The sequence below is a fragment of the Rattus rattus genome, chromosome 2 (assembly GCF_011064425.1).
Source record: "Rattus rattus isolate New Zealand chromosome 2, Rrattus_CSIRO_v1, whole genome shotgun sequence".
NCBI classification, from domain to species: domain Eukaryota; kingdom Metazoa; phylum Chordata; class Mammalia; order Rodentia; family Muridae; genus Rattus; species Rattus rattus.
Window position 1 is genome coordinate 83401185 of NC_046155.1, and position 15856 is coordinate 83417040.

Sequence of the window (15856 nt, forward strand, 5' to 3'; positions counted from 1 at the left end):
ACACTCTCACACATACACAGCGCCCTTTGTTAGCACTGTTTGTGACAGTTAATTATTTCTAAGGTGAAGCACCCACAAACGTTTACACACACACACACACACACACACACGCACGCACACCGCAAAAAGATAAGAATTGAACAATGGGATATAATTTCTGCTAGCCATCTTTTTTTAAAAAACACCTTCCAATTGTCAAACTAATAGCTATATGCTTCAGAAAAACTACAGACTTGATTTTTAAAAATTTATTTATTTACTCTGTATGTGCCCCTCCCCCCAAGTGTGTGTTTGTACGAACATGTTGCAGCACACTTGGAGTTCAGAGGATAACTTGCCGGTGTTGGTATTCTACTTTTAACAAGTAGACCCCAGGATCAAACTCAGTTCTTCAGTCTTGACAGCAAGTGCTTTTCCCTGCTGAGCTACCTCAGTGGATTTCTGATTCTAGTTCTATGGACCTGCTTAAAGTCTCTAAGAAGCCGGTACAACTAACATCTCCATTTTACAGTAAGAGTCAGGAGCTTGCCAACACCCCCTCTTCTTATTTAAGTCCAAGTATGAATTTGGAGCCGTCCCTTGAATCGCTTTGATTGCATTTTGTGACTTGAAAAGGTTAAGAGACTTGTGAAATTTTTCTTTGAAGTCTAAGTAAGGTTCTGGTTATTCCAATGTTAATCAATTCAGGGTTCTAATAATTGACATATCATGCTCATCATTTGCATCAACTACTTAAGGGAGGCAAAGAGATGAATTGGACACATAAGGCACTTCTTAATGGGTTGAAATGAGAAAGAGGCAGGACCAAGTCATCTGGAGCATAAAAAGCAGGGATTCTGAAAAAAAGAACTAGGGATGCAGTAGACTCCTTGCCTAGTATGCATGAGATCTTGGGTTTGATGCCTAGTAACAAAAATGTTAGTCCGTATGGGCTATATAAAACTCTGGCAAAAAACAAACAAACAAACAAACAAACAAAAACACTGTGAGGGAAACATTCTAAAACCCATGGAACTGAGGAATGGCATTGAGCACAAGACACCTGCAGCCAGACGGAGAGCTGGTCTAAGCAGGATGTAAGAGGGGACATGAACAAACTGGAGGACTTCAGTCAGATCTTGTGGTTCCATAATTAAAAATAAAATAAATATTAAAAAATACCAGACTATGTGTTTATCATTGCTTCTGTAATTAAACACACAAGTAACAAAACAAGAATATCTTTATAAAACCATGATGGCACATGCCTGCAAACCCAGCATTCAAGAGGCTGATGCAGGAGAGTCGTGAGTTGGAGCCCAGTTGTGCTTTTTAATTCATGCACTTGGTGGAACCCTTTTTTGTATCTTCTCTTCAGTGAGAAGTTTTCTGAAGGTGCCCAGAGTAATGTCAGTATTGAAACATTTTTAAAGAATTATTTATTTATATAATGTATGTGAGTCCACTGTAGCTGTTTTCAGACACACCAGAAGAGGGCATTGGATCCCATTACAGATGGCTGTGAGCCACCATGTCCTTGGTAACAATTTTGAATTACTTAAGTAATATATACATACTTCTGCCTGCAATGCCAAATGATTGATGGCTTAAAAACTTTATGCGGAAAAGGTTTAAATACTTGCTTAGTGCGTATCTTGACTATTTTTAAGGATGAGCCTGCAGCTAGGGAGATAGCTCAGTCTTTAAAGTGCTTGCCTTGCAAACAAGAGAAGCCACCTGAAAAAAGCCAGATATGGTGTCACTGTTTGTAAAACCAGGGTTGAGGAAATGGACAGGCAGATTCCTGCGGCTCTCCAGCCAGCCAGTGAGAGACCTTACCTCAAAATACAAGGTAACTGGAGGCAACACCTGAGGTTGTTTTCTGAACTCCACGTGTAGACATGCAAAGGAGTATATAGTGTTCACAATGTGCCCAATGCTTTATCAAATTCTTTCAGGAGTGTGTGGGTAACGAGCCTCTTACTACTAGAAGGAACCAGAGGATTACAGAGCGCACAGTTCATGTGGCAGGAAGCAGGGGTTGGTTTTCACATTTGGAAAAAATGTATCAGGACTACATGACATTTCAAGTGGGGGTTGAAAAGGTGTCGCTTTCGTCTCCCCTTCCTCGAATTTACTATTCCGACTTTTTCTCTGAGAGGACAGCGGGCAGGTGGATGCACGTGAGCACCAAGGGCACGTCTGTGTGCGCGCATCAGCGCTCAAGGGCACGCCCCCCTCCCGTCCTCCATTGGGCGCCTGTTCACACCTGACTGCCGGTCCTCCGAGTGTATGGGAGCGTGAGTAGCCCGGAGGTGGAGATCCCCTCTCCCATGATGCCCCGCGGCGGAACCACAGCACTCTCCACCACCCGCAGACAGAGCCGCAGCCCAGGAAGCCGAGTCTGCTTGTGTCCCTGCCCTCAAGTAGTTCTCGCCTTCTCCACATAGCCCCACCCCTTTTGGCTTTATGAACGCGGACCTCGCCTTGAAGCGAAGCCTTGGCTCTTGGGACTCTGGTGCCTCTCGAGCAGGTCCCGCCTTCTGCCTTTCGCACCTCCCCTCTCTAGGTTCAGCAGCCACAGACCCCGCCCCAACAAGTCGCGCCCTTCTTCTCCAGGCTTGGGGCGCGCCGGCACCGCCCCCCTAGGTGACCCTACCCCTGTCATAAGCCCCGCCCCTAGTCCATATTCTGTGACCAATAGCCCCGCCTTTTACCCTAGCCCCGCCCCTCCCCAGGCTCCTAGGGTGTCGGCACCGCCCCTCGCTCCCAGCATGCCGTGCGGCAGCGGCGGCGCGGCGGGCGGAGCCGGGAGGCGGGGAAGCCGTGGCCGTGTGAGCGTGAGGAGCCGCCGCCACCGCCTCCTCGCTGTCCTCGTCCTCCTGGGCCCCAGCGTCGCGGGCCGCGCGCTGCCCTGGAAGAGACGTCGCCTCGCCTGCCTCCGCCTCCCCCTCGCCGCGCCGCTCCCGCCTCCTGCTCCTGCGTTGCGGGCTCCAGCGGAACCCGGAACGGCCGTCCGCCTCCCCCGCCCTCCGCCGCCCCCTCCGCGGCTTCCTCCTCAGCCCCGGGCCAGATCGCAGTGTCGGCGGCGGCCGGTTCAGGCGGCGATTCGCGCTTCTTCGGGCGGCGGCGCTTGGCCATGTCGTGTCGGGGAAGGTAATGAGCCGCAGAGCCCCGGGGTCTCGGCTGAGCAGCGGCGGCGGCGGCACCAAGTACCCGCGGAGCTGGAATGACTGGCAACCCAGGTGGGTGACCGCGTCGAGCTTCGCTTGGAGCTGGCCGAGGCCTAGGCCCGCGGGACTGGGAGGCGCGGCCTAGGCCCGCGGTCCCTGGAGCCCGGCGCGGCTTCCTGGGTGTCCTCCCGGCCTGGCTCGGCAGGAAAGCCACTGGCGGCCGAGGCCTCTGTGTTGGGTTGCCCGCCTCTGCCCGATGGCTGGAGCAGTGGCTCTAAGCTTGGGTGGAGGAGGACGTTCCGCTGCTGTCTATCTCCGAGTTGAGATTTGAGGTCCAGGAACCCTCTCTGTTACCCATTAACTCCTCGGCTCCTCCTCGTCCAGTGCTCTCGCCAAAGACCACCTTAACTCTGTGCCCTTCTGGACTCTCACGTGTTACTTAGTGTATTCTAAAAGCTCCGAACTCCTACCGAAGCCTTCTGACTTAGGTAGGACGTTAGTCGATCAAAAGATGAAATTGTGGGACTGTGAATGGAATCGACCCAATCTGGCACTGGGGCATTTTAAGTGTTCCCAAACTGCAGATATAGTTTTTCTGGTGAACAGCAATTTCCCTGGGCACTTGGAGTGAATTTGGATTCTCAGGAGTAGAGAATTTCCTTTTGCATGGCAGAGTTGGGATCTGGTTGGATTTAAAATATTAAGAGCATTAGCACGAAAGAAAAGTTATTTCTAGTTACGTCTTTCTGATAATGGACTGGTTATACTTAATGTAGGTTCCCATTCTTTGCTGAGTAAAGGCTTCAAGTATTCAGAGACTACTTAGTTTTAACACAGTGTCTAGAAATTCCTAAATGTATAAAACTTGTATTTCAGTAGAAGTTGATGCGTTCTTTGAAGTACACTCCGTTGTTGGGAAATTGGCCACGTGAATGGAAAGCACACACTTTTTGGTGTTGTTCTTGCTTTCTAGTAGATCCCCCTAATTTCAGAAGAGTTTGGATGTGGAGGATTGCTATGAGAAGTTAGTATGGCATTTTAAGAGTTGGTAGAGAAATTCAAATGCTCTTTGGCTAGTAGGGGTACACTTATTTTGTTTAACGTTCATTCCTAAACATCGTGTTTCTTGAGAACTGATGTTTGTGATTAAATTATTTCAAAAATGAATGCCTAAGTCTAGAGTTGAGATTTGAAGCAGTTATAAAGAATAATTGCAAAATCATCACTTTGATTTGCCCTGCATGAAAGTTTGTACAGTGCGTAAACTAAAACAAGTTGACATTCTTTTCACTGACATGCTTTGTTGTTTTCACTGTTACTGAGATGTGTGAGATTTGATTCTAAGCAGCCAACACATTAGGTGATAAATGAACTTGAATTTGACTTTCGCTAGAGCTCCTATTTAAAAATGGATTCTATAGCTGGCCGTGGTGGCACACACTTTTAATCCCAGCACTTGGGAGGCAGAGGCAGGAGGCTTTCAGTGAATTTGAGGCCAGCCTGGTCTGAATTCCAAGACAGTCAAGATAAAAAAACCCTTGTCTGGAGAAAGCAAACAATGGGTTCTACTATTTTTTAGCATTATGACCTGTACACACACAAATATGAAGCAGAATGGCTTATACATATAATTAAGGAATATGTACATAGGTTGTTAATAAATGTTGCCCATGTTTCAGATGCTTTTATATCTTGGCTGAATGAGGGTGTATGGGGAAAGGATGAAGACTTTGTATGAGCTCTGATTGAATTCTTGGGTAGAGGATACTCTGAGGTGCACACTTGTCTTTATGGAGTAGCAGTTTACAAGGCTGGAGATACTTGCTTTCTAGAGGAAACAGGAATATACATGTACCTCATAGCAAAACTTGGTTTATTTGTAAGGTGGTCACGATTGATATGCTAAATAGTTTGGAAAAAACTCAGGTTTGTAGGTTATAATTTTTGTAGTAAAAGTTGAGGTCATTCTCTCTACTCAGAAAGATGAGTGGCTAATGACAGAATGAAGATACCTCCGCACCCCCAGGCCAAGTGCTTTTTCCAAGTATTTTCAAGTGCACAGAGACTATAGTTTATTCAAATATTTTTAAAAGTCTTTATCTGTGTGGGCATTTCTCTGCCACAGTGAGCCACAAGTGGGAGTGAGTAGAGATCAGAGGACCACATATAGGAGTCTGTTTTCTTTTTCTACCCTGTTAATTTAACTCAGGTCATCAGGCTTGGCAGCAAGTGCTTAAAAGCCATCTTGCTGATCCTTGAATTTTAAAAAAAAATTACTAATTTTATGTGTATTTATATGTGCCTGTAGATTATGTATGTACACCGCGTGTGTAGGAGCCAGGTGAGGAGAGCGTTAGATCCTCTGGACTCTTGAAGTTACTGGCAGTTAGGAGTCATCATGTGGGTGCTGGGAACCAAATTCTAGCCCTCTTGTAAGATCAGCAAGCTGCTGAGATCTCTCTTCAGGCCTGCTGCTGCTGCTGCTGCTGCTGCTGCTGCTGCTGCTGCTGCTTCTTCTTCTTCTTCTTCTTCTTCTTCTTCTTCTTCTTCTTCTTCTTCTTCTTCTTCTTCTTCTTCTCTTCTTCTCTTCTCTTCTCTCTCTCTCTCTCTCTCTCTCTCTCTCTCTCTCTCTCTCTCTCTCTCTCTCTTTCTTGAGAAAAGATATTGTTTGGCTGGGGATGACCTTGAGCTCCTGATCTTGTTTTTACTTCCCAGGTGCCGGCTGGCAATTTGTGTGTTACTGCCAGGCCTATTTTACTAAAACAATTATTTGCCCTTTCTGTACCATTTATTTTCCTCTGATTTTTATGGAAGGGCAGGTGAGGAGGAATCAGACAACTGAGAAATTAATTCTTGGGTTGGGAATACATGAAACAGCCCTGGGTTTGATTCCCAGCCACATAACCAGGTTGTGGTAGTTAGTACATACCAGTAATTCCAGCAGTGATGTTTCTCATCGGATCAGAAATTCAAGGTTATCTTCAGCTACATAGTGAGTTTCAGGCCAGCCTGAGCTACACAAGACCCTGCCTCAAAACAACAGAAAAAGAGCAACAATTCTTGTCAGTTTCTTAAATATTAGTTTATTAGTTGTCCTGTCATAGTAGAAGTAATCCCTCTTGCATAGCCATAGGTATGTCTTTGGTGACTGAATAAATGGGCTACTTCGGTAAGAACAACTTACCAAGTCCACTAGAAATAGTTTTTAAGAATATTTACAGAGCACTGGGCTTGTAGTCAGTCAGTCAGTTGTGTGTCTTCCCAGGGTTTCTCTGTGTAGACTGTCCAGGAACTCATTGTGTAGTCCAGACTGCCCTCTAACTCAAGAGATCTGTCTGCCTCTTCCTCCTAAGTTCTGTGATTAAGGGCATGCTCCACCACTGCCTGATTGTAGTTTTATTCACTGTTCTCTCCTACAGAGTGGGTAGGTAAGAGTTTAGGTAAGGTTGTGGGCTGTGGTGTCACATACCTATAATCTCAATACTTGGGAGACAAAGGCAGGCTGTATAGTTAGACTCTGTCTTGCAAAGAAAAAGAAATGAATGATGTGGACTGAAGAGATGGCTTAGTGGTTAAGAGCGCTGACTGCTCTTCCAGAGGTCCTGAGTTCAAATCCCAGCAATCACATGGTAGTTCACAACCATCTGTAAAGAGATCTGATGCCCTATTCTGGTGTGTGTGAAGACAGCTACAGTGTCCCTCTTCTGATGTGTCTGAAGATAGCTATAGTGTACTTATATATAATACATAAATCTTTTTTTTTAAAAGAAAGAAATGAGTGGTGTTAGGTTAGTTTTACTATTTACTTGCAACCTGTTGCTATCTCAGACAAAAAGGTTGGGAAGATTTTGGGGATCTTCCCAACCATTTCGTGCTGAGCAGAGACCTATCTTTGCCAGTAGCCAAAGTGTGTGATTTTCTGGATTTTACCTATATGGAAAATACCTAGTTGTATCCAAAGATACAGATCAGAATGCTTCAAAAGTTTTTTGAGCTGGGTGTAGTGGTATACACCTTTAATCTCAACACTCTAGAAGCAGAGGCAGGTGGATCTCTGAGTTTAGGACCAGCCAAGGAAGACTACAGAGTATGACCTTATGTGAAACAAACAAAATTTTTTTCGAGGAGCTGGAGAGATGGGTCAATAAGTAAAAAACAATCAGCACCAGGCCTGTGACCTGAGTTTGATCTCCAGAAACTACATGAAACTATATGGTAGGAGAGGGCCAACTTCTGTAGGTGACTTCCACATGCCTTTTTTAAAAAGAGATTTATTATTATATATAAGTAGATTGTAGCTGTCTTCAGGCACACCAGAAGGGGGCATCAGATCTCATTACAGATGGTTGTGAGCCACCATGTGGTTGCTGGGATTTGAACTCAGGACCTCTGGAAGAGCAGTAGGCACTTGCTCTTAACTTCTGAGCCATCTTTCAGCTTGACCTCCACATTCCTGTAGGTGACTTCCATATAAGCACTGAGGCACACATGCTCCTGTTTTCAGGCAAATGTAAAAAAGTTGAAAAAAAATTTTGACATAGGGTCTCATACAGTCCATGCTGATCTTGAGACCCAACTGTTGTCTTTACCACTTAAGTGCTGTGACAGTTAATAGGTAATGTGCCACATGTTCAGCCAGAACTCTTTGTTTGAAAGTTAAGTGTGTAGTTACTTATTGTACACTTTAATATTCTGAATTGACATTGACTAATTTGAGTGGGAGTTAAATTCATTAAGAAAAAAAAGAGTGGTCTGGAGAGATGGCTCAGTTCTCAGTACTCACTTTGGGCACCTCACAGTTCTGTGTAAATCTGGCTTCAGGGCATCTATTCCCCTACCCCACCCCCCTAACACCAATACATATTGAAGAAAAAAATGGATTCAAGGATTCAATAGGTCTTACTCCTATACTTGGAAGTCTTAGGAGTTTAGCACATATGTATTGTATATTAGGTAGCTTGTTGTGCTCAAGTTTTATCTGTAGATTTTTTTTTTTTTTTTTTTTTTGAGACATAGTCTTACTCTGTAGCTCAAACTGATCTCAAGCTTCAGGTACTCCTCTCTCTCAACCTTGAGTAGCTGGAGTTACTGGTATGTGTCACAGTTCCCTTCTATTTCTAGACTCTAAATGGAAGAAACAGTATTACAAACAGTTACCGTTTTTAGTGCCATTTTACCAGATCAAAGTTTTAAGGAGTATAAAACTCCATGTATAAGATCAAAAGATAGAAGTGTTGTGAAATTAGAGGAAGATATTTATGTCTGGTATGAAAAGTTGGGTTTTAAGCTGGGTAGTGACAATTCATGCTTTTAATTCCAGCGCTTTCTATGAGTTCCAGGGCAGCCTGGTCTACAGAGCCAGTTCCAAGACAGGGCTACACAAAGAAACCCTGTCTCAAAAAACAAAATAAACAAATAAAAAGTTAGGTTTCTGATTTGGAGACAGGGTTCTCACTACCATTAGCCCAGGCTTATCTTAATGCTCCTTGCTCAGTCAACTTGTGGAGTGCTAGAATTATACAGGTGGGCAGGCTCTATAGTCTGGCTGGCCTGGAAATCCCTCTATAGATCAGGGTAGATCTGCCTGCTTCTGCCTCTGCCTCGGTTAAATATGTGTGCCATCCCAATTGGCTTGACATTAGGTTTATGAGACCAGAATTGTTCTACTTTTTTGTGAGTTTGGTAAGTCTGGCATCCATAGATATATAATATACTGAATAAAAAAAACAAAGCATAAAACCAAAGAGCCACATATATATCTCATTGCTATGAGTGGAATTTTAAATAGAACTTAGTAAGTGTGCATGAATTTTTGTTTGGTCTGTATTGTCTACTGGGCTCAAGTGATCCTTCTGCCTCAACCTCCAACAGCTGCAGCCCACCAAACTCCATTGATTATCATTTTTTAAAAAGATTTATTTATTTTAATTTATGTGAGAACACTGTAGCTGTCTTCAGACACACCAGAAGAAGGCATCAGATCCCATTACAGATGGTTTTGACCCACCATGTGATTGCTGGGAATTGAACTCAGGACCTCTGGAAGAGGTGTCAGTGCTCTTAGCTGCTGAGCCATTTCTCCAGCCCCTGATTATCATTTTTATCAGTTCTGTATTACAGGTTGCTGAGTGCATTGAGAGTTTTCAATTAATTGTATATGAGTTTTTTTTTTTTACAGAACTTAATATTTTCATTATCAAAACCTTTATAAAAATATTTGGCAATTATATCTTTTTTAAAGACTTATTTATTTGTTTTATATATAAGTACGCTGTAGCTGTCTTCAGACACACCAGAAGAGGGTATCAGATCCAATTACAGATGGCTTGAGCCACCATATGGTTGCTGGGATTTGAACTCAGGACCTCTGGAAGAGCAGTCAGTGCTCTTAGCCATTGAGTCATCTCTCCACCCCAGACAATTGTGTCTTTAAGCTGAACGTTTTTTCCCTTCTTAATTCCTTAAGAAAATCTTTCTGTGTGAGTGAGAGAAGGGGCAGGGGGACCGAGAGACAGACATGTGACACACTGTGGAGGTCATAGACAACACTGTGAAGTCAGTCCTCCCCATCCACCTTTATGTGGGGTCTGGGGATGGAACACTAGCCAGCCGTCACGCTTATTGACAGCAAGTGCCTTAGCTCATAAGCATCTTGTTGGCCCTTCATTCCTTTTTAAAATCTCAGTGAGCCTGAACTTCAAACTAGTACTAACACTTTTAAAATTAATTTTTAAATTTTCATTTTTAAAATATGTGATTGTTTTGTATGTCTGTGAAACGTGTGCATGCAATGTCCCCAGAGGCCAGAAGAAGGCATTGGATCGTATGGGACTGGAATTAAAGGTGGCCATGGGTGCTAGAAATTGAACCTGAGTCCCCTGAAGAGCAGCCAGTGCACTTAACAGCTGAGCCGTCCACCAATCCCTATTTCAACTTTTTTTAAAAAAGATGTATTTGTTTTATATATAAGTATATTGTAACTGTCTTAAGACACACCAGAAGAGGGCATCAGATGTCATTACAGATGGTTGTGAGCCACCATGTGGTTGCTGGGAATTGAACTCAGGATCTCTGGAAGAGCAGTCAGTGTGCTTAACTACTGAGCCATCTCTCCAGTGCCCTATTCTAAATTTTAAGAAATAATAAAATTAATAAAATAATTTTAACTGTATGGATATGTCCTCACCAGTAAATATTGATACTTTTTAGGGATATTTTTTTGACTTGCAAGTGTGAGAAATAAAGACTTTTGAAAATGATAGCATACTGTGCTCTAAGGCCTTATCTATGTGTATTTGATCGTAGAAACTACTGAACTGTTCTTTAATTAAAAAATGACAAGGCATATGGATTTGTGTGTTATAGTGTGGCTGTGACTATTTCTATATTAATGGCTCTAGAGGAGGGAAAAGCTATACAGCTGAGTGGAAGACAGTGGGGTGATGAATTTGTTCCATATAGTTTTTATGGTAAGCTTGGAGAAAATCAGAACCAAACAGAAAGGCTGCTGTAAAATATAAGCTGTCCCTGATAAATACTCTGTTTATTTAGAAGCAGGCAGTGCTTGTGAGGAGTAAGAAAGACGATGAAGGGGCTGGAGAGATGGCTCAGTGGTTAAGAGCACTGTCTGCTCTTCCAGAGGTCCTGAGTTCAAATCCCAGCAACCACATGGTGGTTCACAACCATCTATAATGGGATCCGATGCCCTATTCTGGTGTGTGTGAAGACAGCCACAGTGTACTTCAAATAAATAAATAAATAAATAAATAAATAAACAAACAAACAAACAAACGATGAAGGTGGGGAGCTGGACTGGAAATACACTGTTGACTTTGGATATAGTTGAAGTGTAATTGGAGTGGTTTGAGGAGCTGTTGGAAGTCTTACTAGCAGCAAATTGGCTTCAATTAAGAAGGTTCAGTCTGTTGGTTATTGAAGGGTGTGTAAGTTGTAAGCACAATTGGGAAAGCCTAGACAAGAGACCACCAAGGACCTAAGTCATCTGTTCTGTGTTCTGTTTATAGTGCATGATTGAATCTCAGACAAAACTTTCCAATATGTAGAAACTAGTAGCATAAGCCCTTCGTTTGTTGTCTAGTGTTGGTGAAGGGTGACCACTTAGGTGAGCATTTCTGCTTTCCCACACTTAATTTACCCTAGTAAGCATGATATATCACACCGATAAAACAGATATGACCATAGTGTCTTTTAGGAACACTGAATTCTCATAGTGCTAGGATTTCCTGCCTCTCCTATCCTAGTGACCAAAAAACAGATCTGAGGAGTTCCTGTCATTGCTTGGACTGACCTTGATGGAGTCACAGAAGCTGTATGTTTCCTTTCTTTTCATACTATCATTATTTTGATTACCTGAAGTTGGCTTCATTTTTTCAAAGCTCATTGTATTTTCGGAACTACAAAATAAGATAGAATTTCTCTTGTATCAAGACCTAAAAGCAGAGTTTAGAAAATTTGCAGTTTAATTCTTATACAAAATATCTCGGGGTTGGGGATTTAGCTCAGTGGTAAAGCGCTTGCCTAGGAAGCGCAAGGCCCTGGGTTCGATCCCCAGCTCCAAAAAAAAAAAAAAAAAAAAAAAAAAAAAAAAAAAAAAATCTCAGCTTATATTTTGTTTTCTGTTTTGCCTTTGGAGTGTTTGCTTACTGTTTGGCTTTAGAATGTTAGTTCTGCTCCCTTTTCTGTTTATTGAGTGAACTCATGTATGTATGGTTCATTTTTGAGTTAGTGATTTTTTTTTTTTTTTTGATGGATGTGTATACCTCTGGTAACCACCACTCTCAAACAGGAGGCAGACTTTTCAGTTGGATTCCTTGCCCCTGCCACTGCTGCCAGCAGAAGTATATGGTGAGAGCATGCAATGACTTTTCTTTTTTTTTTTTTTACATTTTTTATTTTTTTGTGTACGTGTGTGTGCGTGCGCATGTGCACACAGGTGCCTCATCTCATTTGTGGAAGTCAAAGACTGTCAGATGTGGTATTAAGTGCCTTTAACTAATGAGCCATTTTGCTGACCCTTCCTTGAAATCTCTTGCAGAGAGGACATCTTTTCATGGTGTGTCAGGATTTATTATCAGTTTGATCTTTATTAGGTTTTTGGGTCTTACCATCTTCAGTGTACCATCTTCAGTGTACTTCAGTTACACTGTTGCTGTAAACATGGCTTGCTTGCTTGCTTGCTTGAAGTATCCGAAGAGTGCTGTGAAGTTTCAGATGGTAGACCTACAGCATTATCATTTTGGGGTATATGGGTTCTGGACCACATAGGTGGTCCTATTTGGCTAAGCTTATTCTAAGACCCACAGATTCCTGGCCCTCTAATCACTCTAATCTACTTTTCAGCTTCTTTAACTTAACTGGAATCCTTCTGCCTCTGTGATCTGCCATTTTTCTAAAGTATGATTTCACTGATCTCAGTAAAAGCCAAAAATGTTCTTATCACATCAGTTACTCAGATTGGGGAAAACAACTCCAGCCCTCCACCTCCCCTGGGTGGTGTGTGTGTGTGTGTGTGTGTGTGTGTGTGTGTGTGTGTGTGTGTGTGTGTGTGTGTGTGTGTGTCTGTCTGTCTGTCTGTCTGTCTGTCTGTCTATCTGTCTCTCCTTGAGGCACCTCTTCATCCCCAGCTTCTTGTTGCCACAGGTTGTTTGCATTTGCTCTTCTTGCTGCAGAGTGGTAGCTGCAGCTGTTGCGAAGTTTGTCTTTTCCAGAATGTTCAGCCTAGCTGTTCTTACACTGGTGAGAAGTGAGAAGGGTGCACACTTTAACATTGTATTCTGAGTTTTCTTCATAGTACTTACTTAACCATTACCCCAAATCTATTTTTGTTTATATTCCTCAATCAAGCCTAACATATGGGAATCTTATATGTCATGTTTTGCATTTATATCCCCTTCCATTCTACTGATGCATCAAAAATAGTATGCAGTCTCTCATCTCCCTTTAAAAACAATTTTATTTTGAGACTGGGTCTCACTATGCTGACCTGACTGTCCTTGAGCTCACAGAGATCTACCTCTGTCTCCCGAGTGCTGGGATTAAGATATGTAGCACCATGCCTGGCTTCATTCTATATTTGAATGTCAATATAATTGTCCCTTGCTATCTGTAGAGAGACCTGACTCCAAGACTCCACTCAGCATTCTTGGATGCTGACATACCTTCTTTAAAGTAGCACAGAATTTTCATAGACACTTTACAGCAACATTTCTCAGTCTGTGAGTGAGTTATGACCCCTTTGGGAGTTGAACGACCCTTTCACAGGGGGTCGAGTACTAGATATCCCGCCTATCAGATATTTACATTTCAATTCATAACAGTAGCAAAATTACAATTGTGTAGTAGCGATGAAAGTAATTTCATGGTTGGGGTGGTCATCTCAACTTGAGGAACTGTATTAAAGGGTTACAGCATTAGGAAGGTTGAAAAAAAAACTGGGCTAGAGCATCTCTGGATGCCTTATGTTCCTATTGCAATGTCAATGTGTGTCAATTAGAGAATGATAGCAAAAAAAAATTCCACTGTATACTGCCAGTGCATATGCAGTGTTTTTCAGGAATACTTTGGTCATAGGTCATAGATTGGTAGAGCAGGACTTGGAGTTGGCAAGTTTTTTTTTCCCAACATAGCTCCTGAGTTTATAAACCTGTTACCTTAGAAAGCATTTGAAGGAGATTTGTTCTTTAGCAGGCCAGTTAGCTTGAGGCAGTAAATTATACAGTTGATCAAACAGCTGCAAGGAATGGTCCTTAATGGAAGGAAGGATATTCTCATGATTTGAAATTCCTATCTACATTGGTCTCTTACCCCATGCCTGCTATACCTATACATATTGCTGCATTCATTTTGATGTCTGTAACCTTTTTTTTTTTTTTTTAAAGATTTATTCATTTATTATATATAAGTACACTGTAGCTGTCTTCAGATACACCAGAAGAGGCATCGGATCTCTTTACAGATGGTTGTGAGCCACCATGTGGTTGCTGGGAATTGAACTCAGGACCTCTGGAAGAGTAGTCGGGTGCTCTTAACTGCTGAGCCATCTCTCCAGCCCCTGTCTGTATCCTTTTAAAAAGTAAAATTAATTCTGGTAAGCTAGTACTGATATTCACATTATTCATCAAATAGCTAGGGCCTTGCCTCTTTTCTGACTAGATTATATCAATATTTAGTTGAAAAGAAAGCAATCTAGAATATGTTGTAAAAAGGCCAGATGCACTTCCTGTCTTATCTTTACTGTTCTTAGGGTACCTGAGGAAAAGTGAAGATGGAGTTGGTTTTCAGTGGCAGCAGGCCCATGGAACTTGAGACAGATTGCTTATTTAGAAGCCAGGTTTAAAAGGAGCCACAGGTTATAGTCTACTAAAAATGTTTAATGTCATTGTTTGGAGTATTAGCAATACTATAATATATAACATGTTCTATTTTAAAAACACTGAAGTTATAAAATGAACTTAGGAGTAATAATAAAAGGTATGTGTAGTAGTCATCTTACTGGCTGCAGCAACAAGTTTTCTTTTAAAAATACTTTTCATTTGTTATGTGCATTCATGTGCTGTATCGCACATGGGTGGAGGTCAGAGACCAATTTTCTTCACTGCCAGGGATCAAACTCAGGTCATCAGGTTCACATAGTGTGTGCTTTTATCTGTTGAGACATGTTGTCAGAACAAAAATCAAGACAATATTTAAGTGGCTGTCTTAGTTATTTTAATGCATGTTACCTTATTTCATTGAAAGTTATTGAGCACACACAAAAAGTTGCACTATACTGTTCTTGTTATATGTGTTAGTGTTTTGTCCCTGAGGATTGAATGCAGGGCCATGTGTATGGTAGGCACATGTTCTACCACTGAGCTGCATCCCAGTCCTTTGTTTCTCTGAGACAAGATCTCACAACCTAGAACTGATTGGCCTGGAGCTTGATATGTAGACCAGATAGCCTTGAACTCACAGATACACCAGCTCCCCCAAGCCTGACTCTCCTACTCTTTTTGAGATAGGGTTTCACTATGTAGCACTGGCTGTCCTGGAACTTAAAGTGTAGACCATGCTGGCCTCAAACAGAGATCTACCTTGTCTTTCTCGATAGTACTGGGATTAAAGATGGTGTGCACCACCATCTGGGAACACTTGCTCTATTTCCCCCTCTTCCCCCCGACAGGCTCTACTTTTAAAAGACACAGTTGTGCATGTATTTAGGTTACAAAGTGCTATATAGATAAATGTATATAATGTTGATGGATTAAATCAAGCCAATTACTTTTAGCTTTTATGGAGAGGGGGAGAGCTCTTTGAAATGGACTTTTTTATTTTTATTTATTTATTTATTTATTTATTTATTTATTTTTTAGAATTGATTGATGCAGGGTTTTCACTGTGCAGCTTTGGCTGGCTTCAAATCTGAAGTCATCTGGCCTCAGCTTCCTACATGCTGGTGTTACAGGTGTATACCACACATACCTGCTTTTGAAATGCACTTTTTGGAGTATTTTGTAATACAAACCACATTGTTTCTGACAAAGTCATTTTATTAGGAGAGCTCTGGGAACATTTTTCTCCACTTGAGACTTTGTACTCTTTTTACCAGCAACTTCCCTTTTTAACCTCCTACTATGGTTCACTTGCATTTGACAGAGGCCTGTTTTTCAGCTACACCGGAGGCTGAAGTAGGAGGATGGAAGGTT

At 42.2% G+C, this 15856-nt stretch overlaps 1 protein-coding gene across 3 annotated transcripts in view; it reads left to right on the forward strand.

Annotated features, from left to right (window-relative positions):
- The first annotated feature begins 2833 nt into the window (after positions 1-2833).
- Smg1 (SMG1 nonsense mediated mRNA decay associated PI3K related kinase) overlaps positions 2834-15856 on the forward strand; it is a 104649-nt gene continuing 91626 nt past the window's right edge. Inside the window, exon 1 of one of the 3 annotated variants that reach the window (XM_032892821.1) lies at positions 2834-3224. In XM_032892821.1, the coding sequence (XP_032748712.1) occupies positions 3139-3224 (86 nt within the window). In that variant the 5' untranslated portion in view covers positions 2834-3138. The remainder of the gene's footprint in view (positions 3225-15856) is intronic. The other 2 variants (XM_032892819.1, XM_032892820.1) reach the window with 2 other exon arrangements.